Source organism: Fomitiporia mediterranea, assembly GCF_000271605.1.
Source record: "Fomitiporia mediterranea MF3/22 unplaced genomic scaffold FOMMEscaffold_2, whole genome shotgun sequence".
Taxonomy (NCBI): domain Eukaryota; kingdom Fungi; phylum Basidiomycota; class Agaricomycetes; order Hymenochaetales; family Hymenochaetaceae; genus Fomitiporia; species Fomitiporia mediterranea.
The window spans coordinates 4,058,329-4,077,682 of record NW_006760387.1 but is presented as its reverse complement, the minus strand read 5'-3'; the positions used below and the strand labels follow the sequence as shown (position 1 = coordinate 4,077,682).

The window sequence follows — 19,354 nt, the reverse complement described above, 5'->3', positions numbered from 1 at the left end:
CGCTCTTGACTTAATGAAGGACAATACTTGTGAGCCTCGGTAGTTGGTGCAGAAACTTGGAGGAGGCGGTATATTACAATTTACCGTGCCTCTGGGCCGTCTTCTAAACCGACCGTGCCAACCCCACGGGGCAGAACATTTGCCGAGAGTCCGATCGACGTTGTATCATCGACGTTGTAAAGAACTCACGCCCGTCTGTTCATGTGTACAGTTTACCACATGCGCAGGGGCTCTGTCATCACAATGCGTAGCTCATCACATCACAATGCGCAGCTTAATAAGTAGTGACAGATAGGCCCTGCATACAGATGCCTAGCTTTGCAGTGCCTTGTCCCTGTGCATACTTAGATGAATTAGATGAATGTGCAAGCGCATGGCTGAGCTCCTCTCGGCTTCCGAGTCCAAGAAAAAATACTAATATTAATCTCGGTGTTAAGTCGGGTGTCCCTTGTTTGCGTTTATTTTTATTCTCTATCTCATGTTTCTCGGTCATGGTCAGGTCCAGGTTCGGAGTGTGCATGTGTTTATGGGGGTCAGGCGCTCTGCTAACTGCTATATCCTGATTCCTCAGACAGGTCTCCTGGACCTTGGCACCTTATCATTCGCATACTCGACTTCGTTCGGCTCAACCTATTCCCTCAAGCCGGAGCGACCCAATACCGAGTTCTGTAGTATAGCCAGCCGGATATACTATTCGGCAAGGTTATTAGGCTTATTAACACACAGGATACCACGGTAACACGGGCACTCGGGAACACGAATCCACGGATGCGTAGTAACCAGTACACCGGGCTTTCCGTATTCTCATGTGTATCGTTTACTCACCATTGGCCAATGGATGGATGCACAGGCGTGAGAGCAACCATATGCGGTCGTGGAAAGAACGAAAGATATGGTAGACATGAGAATACCTGCGAATGGAAATGCAAGCCGTCAGATGAGAAATAACGAAGGACTTCGACCCGATGAGATCGTCAATCACCAATCAGTCTTCATAATTACTCTTCTCAGAGAGGAGACTGTGTGATTTCAGAACACATTACTGTTGCGGCTGATTCGGGTTCCCAAGCTCGCCTGCTTTCATTCGATCAAGAAGATTCAGCCACTGTCCACGTGATCCACGTGTAATGTATCTTTGAAACCCGTCTCTTCTCTTACTGCCTCTCCTATCTTCTTCCTTTTCTTCGCTTCTGCGTAGAAATCCGGTTTCATCCTGACTACAACTGTCAGTGCTTCGGAATGGACTCTGTCTAAGCTGATGATTGAGATGGAGCAAGCGTGATCGTCGGAAGCTGAGGAATCGTTCAATGCAGCCTGCTGACAAAGTCAAATTGTCTTCTTGGGCATGAGTGGGGTATCAGAATCTGCTATTAGCACGGCCTGTTCATCGCGTACCATGTATCATCATTGAGATTTGGATTTTGCATGGATCTTCAGTGTACCTTACGCTTCCTGTTACAGCCTCTGATGTTGGTTGGTCTACTATAGGACCAGATAACATCTGTAGCCATTTCTGAACGATTGTTCTCAGCGTTGTCTACGGCTTTTCACCGAAAGAACAGACGAATCACCATCATCCTCAATCCACATGATTGGATCCCAGGAAATTTCAGCTCATGATCATCACCATGGCTGACAATGGCTATTTTCACTTTTCTCTCGATCATCTTACTCGGTGAATCAACCGCTGTGAGGCATGTATCCGAGCGTTTCCAGGTACGTACTTAGTGATCAATCCTGTACAGTGCCACGAGAAGAAGCTTCCAAATCATGGACCACATTGGTAATCTGTTCATCAACATGAGCTTTGACCTCGATCATGAACGTACGATATGACGGAGTCCGGCGGGCCGCCATGTTGATCCTGGGCGTACCGACGCTATTCAACAGCGCCCCCAACGCTCCGCGAACGTACGAGAGAGGTGATTACACGTGCACAGCAGGAGCATGGAACGCCGTTGCTTCCGTGATCGGTACCTGCCCGAATTGGCTACTCCCGCTAATATCGCGTGCCCACGCGCTAGCGTTGGTGCACCTTTGTTTCATCTTATTTGTCATTATATACGCTCATGTGAGCTATGCGTCCGCTAACATCTGTTCTTCTAGAACGTGGAATTCATATTCTCATTCATGAAGTCTTCACCTCTCCGCTCCTCAGACTCCTGCAAATCACCATGCATCAGCGCTCAAGCGGTTATACAGTTGGTCCGCCATTCGACAGCAACGGTGACGGCGGCGATGGATATTATTTATAAGGCTGCATGTATACTTATGGAATAAAATCAATCAGTGGTCCTAGTTCTGAGACAGATGGAATCTCCGGCGCCCCACGGGGTTGTGGTGATAGCCACGGCCACGGCATTTATACTAAATGGCAGTATTTACTGTATTTGTAGCATTTTATTTACCCCGCAGTTCCTGTCTAGATCCCTCCGATTTCTCAATGAATGGCTGTATTGTACCACATTAGTGGGTACAACACAGCTGGTTTCCATTTGCACGGATTTTCCCCCGTGGGTTAAAGAAGAGATGCGTTGTAAAGAAGCGCTCTACTTGTACATGCAAAATGTTTAGACTTATTCATGCATGTTCTCAGGCTACGGGCTTCCGTTGGTGCATGGTTGTTCCGCTGGCAATATGAATACTTCATGCCTAACTCTTAATGGCTAACAGCTAGAGGCTCGTGGACCGGCTTCTGTTCATGAAATATGCGTGGAAAACAGGCTACACGGTCTGCGGGGTAACGGTAGTTTTCTTCTCGTCTCTCTGCATTTTAAGCCCTCCTTTTTTCACAGAAAGCTGCCGAAAAGGACCTGGAATGCAAGTTTGAGAGTCTGTGTCCCAAAGTATTTGACTTCCACATGAGCATCTACGGCTGTACGTACAGGTTAATTTCAACTGACTGCGTTTCTTCGCGGCTTGCTCCCATCTCGTTCAGGCGGCTATAGGAGTTTACCCCTATTGTCTGCTCAATCCATTAGCAATGTCTAAGGCGACAGTCCAGGAACGTGAGCGTCTAATCGGCTTTACTCAAGTAGGTATAGTCCTGCAAGACCTTAGCTTATATAGCGTCGGCGGTGTGGATATTAACTCTGAATATCATGAGGCTGTAGCACGCACTGGCCCCTGCATCTCTACACTGCACACTGCTTGTCGGTGGAGACACAGAAGATAATTGATCTTCTACATTGGGTTGGGCTATGTCCCACAGAATTACTGGAATTGTGCTGCTTGCATGGTCTACTGAATGTCGGACCGACTCAACTCGACACAAGTCCAAGGGCTAGACTACTACTTGCATTTTACAAAAATGGTCCGAGCATCCCGCACATCCCGCATGTGTTTGGAATGGTGTGGCAAAAGTAGCCCCTCCCCGCTCTAGGCCCTAATGCAACGTCTTCTGACCTGAGGCATAGCTTATCCTGTGACTTGCTTGAATCCTACGAGATACTGACTTGGTTCGGCATGGAGCACGAGACGGCGGTTATGGGCGGCAAAATCCCACGCTGAAGGCAGCAGTCGCTATAATTAACTTCTTGCATCGGTACTTGACTTCAAGCGATAGATTGAACATTGTTGAATTCTGATTCTAATGACATTCTTAGTCTTGCTCTGTACTTTTCTAGTATCCAGGAACAACTCGGGAATGCATGAAGGCTCGCGGATCCAGAGGAGTCTATTTTGGCTTCGCTGTCAAGTAACCCGAGTGTTCCTTGGCTCGACATCTATCTACGAGGCTGGGAAGGATGCCTTCTTATTTGGATTCGGTTAAATTTGCTTCTGTTTTGTATAGGTGTCTTCCACTTATAAGTCCTTAGCTCATTAGTCTTGATCCGCAGATCCAGAGCTCCTGACAATCTCCGCCCCCAACGAATTTGGTTCTAAATCTTGACAGTTCTTTCGACTCATCCAAGACACTGCTAGTGCAAAGGAAGCAAATTCTGACGTTTCGCGGGAACGGCATGCGAAACTAATAATCCAAGCATTCTCTGGGGTCTCACACGGTCAAAGTGAAGCAATGGGGAATACCTTCTAAGCTCAGAGAAAGGCTCCGGTGCTTGGAGAGATATCATTCCGGAGCCCTGCCACCGAGTCTTCTCTGCAAGCGCGCTCAGCGGATAGACACGCATGCATGATCGATTGCATATGCACGACGTATAGTTTGCACACACTACCTTCCATGTTGGGCATTTGTCCGATACATTCGACTCTCTAGACCAAGGGCTTTTATTACTAACGTTAGCTGGCTTTGCATGGACGGGACCAAGTGACGTATTTTCAATGATCGTTCGGACTTGCGCTTGTCGCTATGTCCGGTATTAGTACGCTTGGAATTTACACGGGCTTAGATCCGGATGAGGCAGTCTTCCGTCGTTTTATGTTTCGCGTACGTCATTATTCTATCTATGACAGGGAGGCACGGTACTTCGCAAGTGTTCGATTTAAGACATACAAGGCTTTATGCAATGACACGTTCATCAATCCCTTTGCAATAACGTCAGGATACTTTAAGAGCAAGCTCTATCCTGTCCGAGTTGCTTCTTCCTTAACTTCTTGGCCTCACGTTGGACATGCGAGCTACTAGGGATTATATGAATCATGTATGAAGTGACCCTATTCGCCACGTTGCTTTCATGACCACTGCAGCATGCCCTTCAAATCGATCTAATGGCCGTATTCGATAATGGTCATTCAATATGACGAAGACGTCAAGACGTGTTTGCATTCTAAACGGACTTTATACAAAGGCTTCATTGATCGAGCTATACTTGAATCATTATCCGAACTCTAATTTCCAGTAGTAATGATAAGTTCTCGCTCTTCCTATTGAAGACTTTCATCGGCGAGGAAAGATACGCTTTAAACAAGCAATCCAGTCTCAAATATTTGTTCAATTTGCTCATGCCAAGCTTACATTTCTGCAGCTCAGGTTATGAATCTAAATTCACTCCAATCGCTTCATTATCTCTTTTCACAGCCTCCACATTCTTGTAGCGCCTGTTTCATTTATCATCACTCTCTGTTTCCGATTACTTCATTATATAGCAATGCTTTTATCATATTAACTCTATTCTAAACGGTCAATTAAATAAGATACTAGTTTGCATACGACTAATTTGGTCATTTCGTAATTAGAGTTTCTATAATTTTTTCCTCCAGTGCGTCACTCTCTGAGACTTCGATGAGATGATCATTAGGTATGACAATCTTGAAATCCTCTTGCAATGTTTGAATGATTTCCTTCAGGTCTGATTTGTATTCTGGACATATCTCAGCATACTTGTTGTAACGGCCGAGGTTACAGCATAGATACTTCTTCTTTTGTCTCTCTTCTGCCTTGAGTTTATCGCCGCCTTCCAAACTTTCTCCATGGCTCCAAGCAAACCCAACGTTAATGTTTATAACTTCCAGACGATAACGTTCCAGTGTATGCATTACTCCTTCTACTTTCTCTTTTGTTCCGGGAAAGCTATTGAGGAAGTTGTCGAGTTTTGTTCGCTTTAGATTTTCATTTGGATTCTTCCTATTAGCAAAACCCCTAGACCTCTTCACAAGCTCTTCCATGAGATGGAAAGCATTTGCCACCTGTATATCTTTTGGATTCAATGACGTGATTTCGTGCTTGCATTTGGGCGAGCTTGAACTGGATCCTCTACGCCTGGATGGCTGCTTGGAACCTGAATCATGCCTCTGATGCTCGTGAGACATACTTGCAATACCGAATGTTGTGTGTGGACTTGGAGGTGGAAGGGTGTGGGTGTAACTCCTGATGCTGGCACGACGACCCACTTTATAGTTCATACATTGTCAGTCTTCTACTAGAAACTCCCGAGCAAAGTATATCAATAATAGATAATTAAACTTGACTTTGCTTTACTGCTTGGTAGGGATACCTAAATAGGTAGCGCGCGTTCGAGCAAATGTGGAGGAGCAAAAGTGACTGGTATCACTGCTAGAAATCCAGTATAAGGTACACGAAAGTTAAACTCGACAAGCAGTGTGACACACGTGATCAAACCCTAACTTCCTTTCCTGGCTCAGGCTCACAGACTGGCAACGAAACTCGTCCCACTACACAAGGCAAAAATCAATAATGTAAGACCACAGAAATGTAGCAGATACAATTCTCTACATTTCTGTGGAACAGATTTTCAAAATTATGAAAAATGGAAAAGTTATAACAATTTCAACTTTTTCAATACTAAACAGCTTATTTTCTATTTTGCTTTCATTTGGTGAAGTAAAAGAAAAAATTGAATTTTTCTCGAGAAGATTTTGGCTGCTGACAAGTAATATAACATGACTAATTATACTAAATATGGTATATTACAAAAATTACTAATCAAATATTTATAATACAAATAGGATGTGTTAGTGCTCAAAGCCTACTACTGAAATTTAGCTTCAGAACTTGAATAGAGCATCTTATAAGGCCCAAATCCTCTGAGTATATGTAATCTCTATCACTTCTGAGCCTTTGTCCACAAGAGGCCTCTGGTGATGTTGGTGAAGCTCACGATTTTGGCCGCAGGGTCCTTCCATATCGGGTAAGCGAAGGTTGTGACTGTGACGTGACATGGCTTGTCGAATTTAACTTTCGCTTCTCTCCTGCCAGCAGTGATTGACTTCGACGCATATGGTGCGAAAGAGTAAAAGTTACAAAGAGATTTGATGTAATTTTTATCACACTTCACGGTCTACAATAATTAATTTTTCCGTCTGACGGCAAACGCAGTCAGCGTGCATTTCATTTTCATGTCGTAACTCAAACCGCAACACATGAATGCTTTCTGATACGTATCATATTCTGGCATGTAACATAACGGAGACGCACATGCATATAGGTAACATAGTAACATTTTAAGAGCGGAAATCAAGGAGCAAAGAGAGTGTTGATGAAAGCCTCTCCAGCGGAAGATTCCTTCTTCGACTTCTTCTTTGCTGCGGTAGCAGCCTTTTTGCGGCGTTCCTGCTTGACTAATCGAAAAGTTAATAAAAGCCTTTCAAAGAGGAAAAAAATACGAACGCAGTTCCTGTCTGCGAAGCGTCTTCGCATACGGGTTGAGCCGGAAGAGCACAAGCTTGTTCGTGAGCGGGTTCTTGTGCTGTGTCCATGGGCGGCGGTGGATCTTGGCATTCGCGGGACGAACGACGGACTGGATCTCGGAGCTGTTGATGAGACGTGTGACGTCCGGGTTGGAGATCTTAGCAGTCGGGAGGAAGTAATCCTTCTTCTGCACAGCAGCTGTGTCGAAGGTACCAAAGACTTCGTCAAGACGTGCGAATGCAGCCTCAGTCCAGATAATGAAACGACCGATGTGTCCACCTGGTGCGAGTTGAAGAAGGTTTAGACGAGAGACGTTGACGACTTCGACGCCTGGGAGGTTGCGGAATGCTTTGACGATACCGTTGTCCTCCAAGTAGACGATGAGTGGACCACGGCGTTGGCGATGACGACGGTTGCGCATCTTGCCCCTGCCAGCGCGCAGCTTGCGGGAGGATGAGACTTTCTTCACGTCATCATAAGCACCAAGAGCAGTAAGAAGAGCAACAGCTTCCTTTGTCTTCTTGATTGACTCCGCACCAGATCCTACAACCAACGGGACTTCTTCGACCTGCTCGATTCGGTGACCGCGCGCTAGAACGAGAGACGGGAGAGCAGACGCTGCAAGGGCAGAGACGACAGCGAAACGACGCTGGTTCTGGTTGACCTTTACGTGCCAGCGGCGCCAGACTTTCGTTGGTGCGAACATACGACCACCACGGCACATGTTCCCGAAAGCTGCCTGACCGGAACGGTGTGTACCTGAACCTCCGACACGAGGGATACGAGCTACCGCACGACCAGTTCCCCAGGACTCTGCGCTTGTCTGGTGACCAGCCTTCTCACTGACGGCGTACGGTTGACGCTTGTTCTTTGCAATGCTCTCTGTAAACTACTTTCAGCGAGTGGCATTACAAAGTAGATGGTTGATACTCACTGTGTACCTGTTGAACAACATCGAGCCTAATTGGTGCGGTAAGGACCGCAGGGAGTGGCAGAGACGAGGATGCCTCTTATAAAATGAAACAAACAAATTAATATTCACTATAACTATGGATATTATGGATATCAGACTCACCTCCAGAGACAGTGCGGATGTTGACGGTCGGACGGGAGGCCATTTTGTGGGTCTTGGTGTCTTGAGGATGTCGTGAACAGCGTGTAGTGAGTGAGTAATTTCTGTGTTGGGGATCTGTACAGTCAATGACAAAGCATTCACACGCTTAGATCACTGAATGTTACGTAAACTTATTCGGAACTTCCTTTCATTTGAATTTCTCACGAAGAAGTGTTACAAAATAAGTAAGCGACGCAAATCCGATGCCAGCCACAGGGTCTAGACGTCAGATTCGAACAGGACGTTGAAAGGCTGGTTTGCAATGCAAGGTCTTCAAGTTTTTGAAGCGGAAACTAATTCCGAAGACGAAGATGCATATCGTCCTAGCCTCGTAAGATTTCGGTTGTCCAGACGAAGAACGAAATGACAAACAGTTGTAACTTGTCCGCAGTAAGCGAAGTTCTTGGCAGTCTCTCAGGCTCCTCTTAATCTCCGTCCCCGAAGAAATGTTATTGCTGTCACTGACTCGTGATGATAGAATTCAATGAGTGGCCTCCATACGCGAACAGCTTGACTGTCTTTGTTGTTCATGTTTACAAGATTTTTTGAACGTTCTTTTGAATGATTTTCTCGATCAATTGGACGAGTGATTCGCGAAGGTGCCAAGAGAGTTCTGAGGAAGCTAAATGGACCTGTCGGAAGCGGAGAGCGTCACGCGCAGTGTGACAATACAAAAGGCCTCCACCTCCTGCTCTTGGCTCCCCTACTCGCCCCCCCTCTCCATCTCTAGCTCTTTCCCCTTCTCGACGTCACTCTAAGGCGTTCTTAAAGCCGTTTGCTCTCTCTCTCGCAACTTTCATAGTCGCTCGTTACTGCCGCTATACTATAGGCTATTTTTTTCAGAATGCCTAGCTTCACCCTCACTCCCCTTGCCGTTGCCGTCGGTGCGGCCGTTTTTGCTCGGGCTCAGCAGAGTACTTTCCCTGCTACCCCACTTGCCAGCAAGCACTATGCTTATCCCTCTGAAATTGTGCGCACTCGATGAAATTTTTCCATTTTATCAAAGACTAATTTTGATGAATCGCTGTCAGCCCTACAAAGTGGACACAGATACCAATCTCGTTCGCGGCCAACAGCTGGGTTATAACATTTGTAACTCTACGACTGAAGGCCAGAGCTCCCTTTGCCAGACGTCTTTCCTCAACCATATTGATGGTACAAGTTTCCGAAAGCTGGGACTATTCTTGATTTCTGACGTGATTTATCAAATTAGATTTCTGCCTCTGGGCTCCACCCGAAGCAAACTCCTTAATCGCCGATACTGAGGGTGAAGAAGTTGCTTGGTGCACGAAGCCCGGCAAGGGTACTCGTATTATCCCTCCTGGCGCGCTTCAGGGCGTCCAGTACATGCGCACGCCTGACTACCTCCAAGTCGTCGGTTTCATTGACCAATCCAAAATCAATATTAAATCCGGTGACTTCGGAGGAGAACTTGATCCCCATGGTGCTGACTTGCGGGGTAACCCGATGGGTGGTCTTGTGTACTCGAATGCCTTCAACGCCAGCAATGGTGATAATAACACCTATATCCAGGCTATTGAATGGCACAAGTATGTATTAAACAACTTCCGAGTACTCCTTTTCTGACGCGGACTTTCTAGTTTCATGGGCGGTGAAGTGTTCTGCTTCAAGGTTTGTGATCCAGCTGGGCAACATGCCGCAGACTACTGCCAGCACATCTTTGATCGTATCGGATGTGCCTACAATGCTCCGAACGCTGCCAAGAACGGTACTTTCGAGGCTTGCTTGGGTGACAACCAGGACTTCCCAGGTGTTTATACATCCAACGGCCAAGGTATTTTTATTTTCTTTCGTTTGTTTCGGTTCAGAAACTCATATGTATCTCTGTCAATAGTCATGACGTTCACTCAGCCTGCCGAGTCGCTTGGCCCAATTACCACTATTCCCTATACCCCCGTCGTTCCTGCCTCCTCTAGCTGCACGCAGTTCCAGTCGGCCGAGCTCTTCGCTTCCGCGGCCTCGTGGTACAACGAGCACGTTTCCTCTAGCGCAACGGGCACTGCTTCTGGTAGCGGTAACACTTCCGGAGGCACTGCGACGCGTTCAGGTAGTGATGCAAGCAGCACTGGTGGTACTAACGCTGCCGGTGTCAGCGCACGCTCGATGTTGGCAGGAGCTGGCAATGGCGCCGGTGCCGGTGCAGTGATTGCTTTCATGGGCATGCTCACTGCTGGTTTGATCATCGTGTAAACATTCATCTTATCCGTTTATGTCTTGGTTGATGATATGTTACGCGACTTTCTGGACATGTCCTGGCTGGACTCTTTCTTTCTTTTCCCTTCCTATCACCGATCCGCATAACACAAGGACTATTGCACACTGGTACGATGCGTTTGATAGTTTGTTAGTTGTTGAGCCGTAAGCCGACATTTACATTCCCATTTCTCCTTTGAATCTTTCTTTGGTAATATCCTTGATTTTAATGCGCAATTTTTCTCCGGTTTTTGGTTGTGGTTGTGGTTTTGTGGATGTTGAGTTTAAGTCGCGTAGTATGGCAGCCGGATCAAAATACCATTTTCCCTTTATGCGATTACAAATGCCCGTTTCTCGACAAATGTACGCCAGGCACGCGCGAACCTTTTTGCTCGAGAGTTTTCCGAGCCCAAGCGTTGCAATACGTACAGCCGAGCCGAGCGCTACGTTGTTAGTGCGTCGCCAATTTACGCTCAACTTACAAAGGCTCCACTTTTCAGTCTTGTCTTGTGTTTTCCGAGTTCTGCAATAATCCACTTTAGCCCCTTTGAGTAACCTGCCAAGCATGACGAGTGTTTCCAGAAAGTGAAGAAAGAAAATTTCTGGAAAGTAATTGCTTGCATGTCTATTTCCTGAGCAATGCTTGGATATGTACAAGATGAAGCCTTGCAGAACTTTGATGTACTAGTGGTTGTTGTGTAAAAGTATATAAGCTTGGTAGATGATGTAGAAACTCCTAGATTTAGCCTGTCCTGCTTTTTATACATGAAACAAAGTTATTAGTACTGGTCAATGTGTAAGAAGAAGGTTGTATATTGAAAACATTTAAGATGCAAGGAGACTGACTATACAGTACTGTAAATGTGTAATGTGTAAGGAGCTCTAATACATTTTCAGGAATTTCAGTAACACATAATTTATACTACTATAATCCACTAGACTGTTCAAAAAGAGTTTCTAGGCAATTTGCATACCCTGATATTTGAAGGACCTGTACTTGAAAGCCATGTTAAAAACAGTACTCTAAAAGGGAAAGTAAAAAATTCATCAGGGAGGAATATATGACAAGAGTGGGATTCGAACCCACGCCAGCTGACGCTGATGAGAACCCTAAGCTAGGGCAAGCTTTCGCTTGAGTCACACACCTTAGACCACTCGGTCATCTTGCCATTATATGACCGAGGTACATCAGTACAATATACATACTAATGCATGCGTGACCAGAAGTTGATACGAGAACGGTGGGGAAGACAATGCCAGCTAAAAGCATTCGAACATACAAGCGTAATACGGTAGAAACAATACAAAGCATACATGAATCACTGCATCCGTTGAGGCGGGGTCCAGGGTGGGGAATAGGGGTATGAATACATATTTCCATAGCTAGGAGGGAGAGGTGGACCATGAGGTGCGGGGACAAGCATATACATTGGTTGTGCAGTAGCAGGCGGAGGTCGCGGCATCTCTACCCTTCCACCGACAAGGTTACTATTACCATTAATATCACCATTGATAGTATCAGGACTGGTCGGATTCTGCACCTGGCCCGGGCCAGGTGTAGTTTGGACGGGGCGTGGACCCGGACGAAAGGATAGAGCACTCGGTGGACGCGCAGCCGGCGGGGAACGGATCCCGCCTACAATTGATGGAGCTCTAGTAGCCATCGGTACGCCGGCACTCGGAGGCGGCGGTGGGCCTGGAACCATATAGAATTGCTGAGCACTGAACGGCAATGGCTGGGGGAACGGCGGCGCGGAAGGATTGAACATAAAAATCGGCACGCCCTTAGTCGGTGCATTCATCTGCTGTCGTAACCGCTGGTCCTCAGAAAGCAACTGCTGGTACGAGTTTGAAGGGGAGTGTGAGTGTGAATGATGCCGACACGTCCACTTTCCCTGCTGTATTTGTTTTTCGCGCAGCTTCTCAGGTGATTGGCGATACCATGATTTCCCGAAGGCGGAAGGGTCCATGTTCTTTGCAGCAGTGGCGGCATCGAGTACCGCCTTCGGTATGCCTAGTGGTCTGCGGTGTACGCAGTACTTAGATCGCGAGCTGAGTGCGGGTATAACGTCTACCGTGACGCGCATCGGCGGAACAGCAACCCAGGGGAGATGATACAGCACACGCAAGGCATGGTAAAGTCGGACGACGTGATGCAATAGCGCCGAGCCGCGAGACATCGAGGAGAAAGTACGACTCGACCGTCCTCGGGAGGACTCTTTGATCTCGCTCGCAGGAGCAGCTGTGGGTGAAAAAGGGGCGAAACTCGTGTGTGTCGTCCCCGTCGTCCTTGTAGTTCCAGACGCGCGAACGGGATCACCATTCGCCTTATTCGTCTCTCTGTGAGATTGGGCGCTCCGGTGGGAAGGGGAATGGCCAGAGACATGCGAGTGAGGGCTAGCCGAACGGGCATGACCACTATCAACAATAACCCCTGACGAATGACTTCCGCTACCTTGAATATCACATCTGTGCTCTGTATTAGTCTCGATCATTGTCACAGGGGCCGTCATCGCAACAGGAAATATTGCAGTGACATTCTCAGTGCCGTGATCCTCGACCCCACCTTCGTTAGAATTCTGCATATGGTATGAGGTATCACCAGGCGTTCGGTCTTTAAAGTCCCATCCGCTTGACTGAGCGACAGACCGTTTCGCTGTTGATGACTTTCGTCGCAGGAATTTAGGAAGCCGGGCTGCAGATTTAATAAATCGAAATGGCCAGAGCATCGCTCGAGCAAAACGACGTAGACGACCGGGCCGTTGTGCACGGGACTCGCGATACGGAAATTCTACATCGTCTGCGAATCGTTGTGCAACGTCCGGATCGATTCGCATGTTTTCTGTTATATCCACAAATGAATGGTCCTGCGTTGTCTGTAGCTGCGACTCGTGGTATCCAAATTCAGAGTAAGGAATGAACGACCGCCTCGGCGGCTCAGTTCTAGGGACCGCAAGAGACTGCCTTGGGTACGACTCTGGCGGGTACGCGGGTGGGGCCGCGACTGCAAATGACTGACGTACGGACGAATCGCGCGGTGGTCGGAGCGCAACGGGATGAGGACTAGGAGGTCGCATGCCTCCACCAAAGCCTCCATTGTAGTCAATATGTTCGTCCTCGTCAACATCAACATCAGGATTAGAGCTAAACGTCTCTACGGAAACGCGCCGCTGCACAATGCGCGGGCTAGTTGGAATGTTCGACATCGGACCTGCCGAAGTCTGTAACTGCACTGGTCGGTTGAGTCAAGCGGCTCTGTCGATTGACGAAATAGATTAGGCCGAATTTACTGTCTTCCCTTCCAGAGAGGAGTAGCTTGACCGAGGGTGCAGAGATGGGGAGCGAGAGTAAATGGCTTTCGCGGGTCTGAGGGTTGCGTGTGGAGCACCATGCAAACGCACGGCTAGCACAGCATGATGATAAATGATTTCATGGTGCTGGAAATGCATGCAAGTGGCATGCGGAAATGTCATTACCGAGGTTATACTTGAAAATGACAGACTTACATTTTGTGAAGTGTAACATACAGTGCCCATTGCAGGAAGATCATGACTAGATCTTCACAGCAGACATCACAGAAGCCTTCTCAAGCGCCTGGGCACGCTTGGTCCGTAGAGAATTTTGTCCAACTACCGAGATCTTATAACTGAAAGGCAAGGTCCTGCGAAGTCAGAGAGGAACGTAACTAGACATTTTGCACATTTTGTTGTGGCGAAAACTTCAACTTCGGAGGCTTTTCTCTGAGCGTAAAGGTGGCACTTGCAGGTCGCGTGAGTCACTCGGATCCTCGGTCGTTGCATCCACGTTCAATGTGAAATGAAGTGCAGTGTGGTCATGAAGATCACGTCCGTCCGGATCATCATACCGAGAACGCAGCGAAGCACAGCGCTAACGGCAAGCTAGAGCATAAACCCATTCTGTTTGGAGGTCAACTAAATGCGTTAGAACCTATACACTATAGTCAGTCATTTTGTGTAGGAATCATCACGGTTACTTGCCTCGTTATTACTTCTCTCTTGGCCTTGAACAATCCAACGACCGTTGTACTCGCCTTCTATTCAAGTTCTTCTCTTGAACAGTCCAGCAGTGATCGTCCTCCGATTCACTCTTGGCGCCTCGGGTGTTAGATTCATCCAGCTCCCGCCAGTGAGTAAGCAGTTCGGCTTCATAGAATTTATAAGTAGGAATGCTTGCAACTCTTGAGGATCTGCTTCATTCTTTGGAGACGCTTCCTGGTGATCATAGATCGATGCTCTAGTCTTCCTCATTCTAGTAGCCTTGCAAGTAACCTACCAGAATTACATCTTAAAAGTACACATATTAGCACTACTCCAGTATTTCAAATATAATAAAAGACTACTCACCTTCCCCAAAAGCCCTGCGTATCTGAAAAGTCAAAGAAAACGAAATAAACGAGAAAATGAAGATGAAGGACAAGAACGAAAGCAAAAAGCAGGCACAGCGTTCATATGAGAGAAACGCTATATTCTTCCACAATTAAGAATACACTATCCAGAGCGAGAGACAGCAAGTACAGCAATGACGTATATGCAACATAAATGATACAAATATAGAACACACCGAGTTCCCAAAAAAAAACCTACAAGATCTCCAAGATCTCCTGAAACCCATCGCTTTTTTTTTTTACCGCGGTAAATACGAATACGAATAATCCATATATCTATGCGGTCCCTGCGCAATCACACTCCCATAGCCACTCGTCGTCACACTCCCACTCCCACTCCCGCTTCCACCAGATCCATGGGAGTACGAAGAAGACACATGCGTACTCGCCGACGGAGTCTGAGAAGGGATACTCGGAATTGTCGGTATATGATGTGCCGTGTATTGCGTATTTTGCGTATGATGAGTATGATGGCTATGATGGCTATGTCCAGACGCCGAAGGCGCTGAAGGAGGATACGATTGACTCCGCACATGACTGCTATGCGCGTAGCCACTACTTGGTGGAGGAACTGGTGGAAGAGGCGGTGAAGAACCCGGGACGCGGGATCGCGTGTATGGTTGTGCTTGAGGGTATGCAAAATTATACGTGTAGTATTGTACTGGGTTTTGAGTGGTATTGCTTGGGTAGTTGTAATTATATGCTGATTGTTGTTGTTGCTATTAATACGAGAAAATAAAAATTAATGAGAATGCGTATCAGAGCAAATCCGAGAAATAAATTACGCACTGAAAGAGGTTGGGCGGTAACTACCTTGGGAGGGACAGGCGGAGCCGCCTGTACATTAGGTGCGCTCGGTACACTTGCTACATATCCGGAGCCCCTCCTCTGCGTAGCAGGCGTGCTGACCTGACTCGCACTCGTACTGCGTGAAAGATACGCCGACGCAGCAGCCGCAATCTGGCCCCGCCCACCAGATCCCGCAACCGAGCTCGAAGCTGATCTAGGTACTGTATAAACACCAGCACTCCCACCACCAGCACGCGGATGCCCCGAATACTGATGCCGCATAGCCGAATACGGCGATGCGCCGCCACCTGCGCTGACACTCCTACTCGGCATCGGAGACGCATACATGTACCCCATTGGTCGCCCACTTGCTACACGGTAGCTCGCATATGCCTGTTTGACCGGACCCATTCCACCCTTTGATAAACTCAAATGACCGATGCCGTTGGTAAGTGCACGTACGCCGCGGGTCCTCTGTGCATATTGTGTTCGCATACTACGCTGGATCTGACGCGTACCGGGTTTATACCATGACGGGTTATCTCTTTCCTCTTCTTCAAGTTCACCCGCATCTACACCTTTCTTGGCATATACGACACCCATACCAGGTGCAGTTTTTTCGCGCAGCTTTGCGCGTGCGGAGCGTGAGGGCACAAAATCCTTTGCGATGCGAGGCGGAGAGCCCGTTGGCATTAGGGCGCCCGGAGGGTACTCCGGGTTAGCTATCCACGGAAGACGTTGGAAAGCTTGTAGTGCGCGGACAAGAGAGGATTTCGGTTTGGTAGACCTGCGTGTGTGCTGTGACCGGGCGCGAGCCACCGAAACAGGGTTGGGTACACGGAGCTCTCGGACTGATGACAAAGTGTTTGAACGTTGAGGAACGCCATCGGTATAAAGTTTGGAAGACTTGGGTGATTTTGATTGAGTGCGATAAAGTGGCATGAGGCCTGCGTCGTTGATGTGCTGGACAAGAGTCGTTTCTGCGGTTCCGACGCCATCTCCGTGTGATTGGGAGGTGTGTGCCGCGACAGTTGACTGACTGGATGCGCTTCGGCGGGAAGCAGCAGAGCGAGAGCGAGGGCGGGGTGTTTGTATTCTAGAAGTTCGAGTCTGTGATTGCGAATGGTAGGATGCGGATTGTAAACGTGAATGTCGGCGTACAGACTCTGCATCGTGCCCGGTTAACGATGTCCGGGGACTTGTCATTGCGGGGCTCGGCCTATTCGTAGGCACAGGTGGTGCAAGTAACCCATTCTCCGTCCTCATCTCGCTCGCCCGCTTTTCCCTTTCTGAAGGGACCGGAGCAGGTGCGGGAGCGGAGTCTGCAGGCGCAAGTTCCGCGTATTGCTGTCTAATACTCTGCGGCATGGGCTGAGGGTCTCTAAACTCAAACTTCGGCGGTGAATGGCTATTTGACGATGAATGTCCCGCCGAGTGCACACGAGCTAGCCCACCACGGAGTGTTTTGAGGAATGCTGTCTTTCCGCGCGACAGGCCTTTGACGTGTGGTAAACGGACATTCACTTCCCATCCCCGACCGCGACTTCGCCCGCTCATGCGCATTCGCCGCGTTGGCGTGAGCCTGTTCCCAAACTCGACGTCCTGGCTGTCTCTGTGTACTGGATGAGGACGTGCAGGTATACCAAGGTAAGGATCGATGCCATATCCGGCGGTGGCATCCGCTGCATTGACATCGACGTATTCACGCTCAAGCTCCCATTCGTCATCGTTGTCATCATCTACAATTTCCTCCACAGTATTTTCGTTAGTTTGGGGATAGGAATGCCCGGAAGACACGGGCTGCTTTATTGAAGGGGATGGACTAGGGTATTTGATGGGAGGATGATTAATATTGACATCGAGCAGGTGGAGGCCATTTGAATGTGTTGTGAGATGAGATGAACGTGTGTGTGATGTGGGTGCGACTGCCATGGCTAACTCGCTTGGGGTGAAGGGACGGGACGGGCAGTGGACAAGAGTAAGGGAACGTGAAAGTGAAAGGCAGCGATGATGACTGCATGATGCTCCGTGCCGCGTCCACGAGGCAAGGATAAATACATATTATTGTGTCCAAATAAAAATAAATCATCTTTACTCAATTACTCTGATATTACAGGTCCATCTATCATCCGCTGAAAGAGAAATGGATGGAGGATAAGCAGTAACCCCCTTCTAGCTAGCAACTTCAAAATTGCACTTTCATTACTTTGCATTCTGTTATGACAGAAATGGAATTCATCAACTAGTCAACAGTGCATTACTGTGTCCCTGTCAAAGATGAGTGATTTCATCTAACACTGGCATACTTTGCTTAGCTGCAGCTTTAGCAGTAGCAGCAGTACTATAAGCAAAGCTCTACTGTGTTACTATCAAGTGTTTCTGTTTTTCAGCTTGTCAAACGTCTATCTAACTCTTGGAATTACTAGTATGTCTCACCAAAGTCAATCAGATTCTGTTTCTTCCCAAGCTCTTCATCATGCTACATAGTACATACAGACATACAATGTTTTCTTACTCATACTACACCTCTGTGACAATGTTGACAAGGCTAATGGCAATTTACCAAATGTAAGCAAGTTCTTGAACAAGTTCAAAAATACAACAAGAAGAGTACAAATTTACTAGGCTTCAAAAAGTATTAGCCTGATGAACTTGATAATATTAATGATGTGATAGAAAGCAAGAGGAATGAAATAGAAAGTATGAAGGATGAAATCAGAAACCTGATAGATAACCTAGAATGTAAAAAGGATGAGATAAAAATAGAAGATAAAATAAAACATGAGGAGGAAATAAAACACAAGGAAGAAAAATTAAGTAAGAATAAAGAACTGCTTTGTAAAAAAGAAAAAAGGAAACAGGAGCTTCCTATGTATATTAGATCAGATGGATTTACTGCTTACAAAACTACATATCTAACAAAGTATATACAAGAAACTAATAAAATTGTGAAAGTATTGAAAAAGGACTATAATATTTATATTCCTGAAAATAAACTTGTTACATTTACTGATCTGACACAATAGAGACAAATCATTAATAGAGAGTAGTACTTTTTACAGTTTGTTACTCTAATAAATATTTAAAATAAATAATAATAATAATCCATTATAATCATACAATGTACTATGTCTACAAGGTTCAATAAATTGATTACTATTTTTCCATTTCTGATCTGTGTTTGACTTTCTCTTCACATCTGGAAAACATACTTGTTATGCCTATTTTCAACCTCAACATTATGATTTTTCTACAATGTCAATATACTTATGTCTCTACTTGTGCAATATAGAAAACAAGACTATATTTCCATCTCAAGCAGTCATCTACTAAAAGAGAAGAGACTGGGGAGTATCTAACAACAGCCCTCCAGCAACTTCAAAGTTGCATTTTCATACTTTATAATCTGTTACAACAGAAATGGAATTAATTCATCATGTATAACAAGCATTTTACAGAACATACTTTGACCATTGTCCAATCAGAGACCTAGTATGTGTAGCAACAAGACTAGTTGGTAATGTCTGTGTTTGCATTAGGAATGATGCATGAGGGGGTTGAGGTGCACAGTACAAAGTTTATAAGGTAGAGAAAGTATAAACCTGACATAGTGTGACACAGCAGTCTAACCCAATTGGGATGCAAACAATGATGGCAAAATACAACACTCAGTATCCCAAAAATGCAGATTTGAGCTGCATAGATAGATTAAGCTTACTCTAACCTACAAAAGTATATTTTTAATTTTTAAAAATATTGAGATTTGAGTGACTTATTTCCAAAA

General features: G+C 46.6%; 6 protein-coding genes and 1 non-coding gene across 7 annotated transcripts; 2 read left to right on the top strand and 5 right to left on the bottom strand.

Moving 5' to 3' along the window:
* Positions 1–1,819: 1,819 nt before the first annotated feature.
* On the top strand, positions 1,820–2,230 carry FOMMEDRAFT_152434 (uncharacterized protein; the record flags this gene model as incomplete). The annotated part of the gene is made up of 2 exons (XM_007263284.1): positions 1,820–2,082; positions 2,137–2,230. The coding sequence occupies 2 exons, from the start codon at positions 1,820–1,822 to the stop codon at positions 2,228–2,230; spliced, it is 357 nt and encodes a 118-aa protein (XP_007263346.1).
* Positions 2,231–5,121: 2,891 nt separating this feature from the next.
* On the bottom strand, positions 5,122–5,709 carry FOMMEDRAFT_26189 (uncharacterized protein; the record flags this gene model as incomplete). The annotated part of the gene is made up of 1 exon (XM_007263283.1): positions 5,122–5,709. The coding sequence occupies one exon, from the start codon at positions 5,707–5,709 to the stop codon at positions 5,122–5,124; it is 588 nt and encodes a 195-aa protein (XP_007263345.1).
* A 1,012-nt stretch (positions 5,710–6,721) lies between these two features.
* FOMMEDRAFT_17579 (60S ribosomal protein L4/L1/L2) lies at positions 6,722–8,197 on the bottom strand. Its single transcript, XM_007263282.1, has 4 exons — positions 8,124–8,197; positions 7,983–8,057; positions 7,028–7,930; positions 6,722–6,978 (listed from the first exon to the last, which is right to left on the bottom strand). Exons 1-4 carry the CDS (start codon positions 8,164–8,166, stop codon positions 6,875–6,877), a joined length of 1,125 nt encoding a protein of 374 aa, XP_007263344.1. The 5' UTR covers positions 8,167–8,197; the 3' UTR covers positions 6,722–6,874.
* A 682-nt stretch (positions 8,198–8,879) lies between these two features.
* Positions 8,880–10,904, top strand: FOMMEDRAFT_17578 (uncharacterized protein). The gene is made up of 5 exons (XM_007263281.1): positions 8,880–9,132; positions 9,194–9,317; positions 9,376–9,712; positions 9,764–9,957; positions 10,018–10,904. The coding sequence occupies exons 1-5, from the start codon at positions 9,007–9,009 to the stop codon at positions 10,371–10,373; spliced, it is 1,137 nt and encodes a 378-aa protein (XP_007263343.1). The 5' UTR covers positions 8,880–9,006; the 3' UTR covers positions 10,374–10,904.
* A 534-nt stretch (positions 10,905–11,438) lies between these two features.
* Positions 11,439–11,545, bottom strand: FOMMEDRAFT_t8. The gene has a single exon. It is a non-coding gene; the product is annotated as a tRNA-Leu (tRNA).
* Positions 11,546–11,625: 80 nt separating this feature from the next.
* FOMMEDRAFT_144852 (uncharacterized protein) lies at positions 11,626–13,926 on the bottom strand (the record flags this gene model as incomplete). Its single annotated transcript, XM_007263280.1, has 3 exons — positions 11,626–13,562; positions 13,588–13,779; positions 13,883–13,926. 3 exons carry the CDS (start codon positions 13,924–13,926, stop codon positions 11,696–11,698), a joined length of 2,103 nt encoding a protein of 700 aa, XP_007263342.1. The 3' UTR covers positions 11,626–11,695.
* Positions 13,927–14,897: 971 nt separating this feature from the next.
* FOMMEDRAFT_17576 (uncharacterized protein) lies at positions 14,898–16,452 on the bottom strand. Its single transcript, XM_007263279.1, has 2 exons — positions 15,571–16,452; positions 14,898–15,500 (listed from the first exon to the last, which is right to left on the bottom strand). Exons 1-2 carry the CDS (start codon positions 16,261–16,263, stop codon positions 15,021–15,023), a joined length of 1,173 nt encoding a protein of 390 aa, XP_007263341.1. The 5' UTR covers positions 16,264–16,452; the 3' UTR covers positions 14,898–15,020.
* Positions 16,453–19,354: the final 2,902 nt, after the last annotated feature.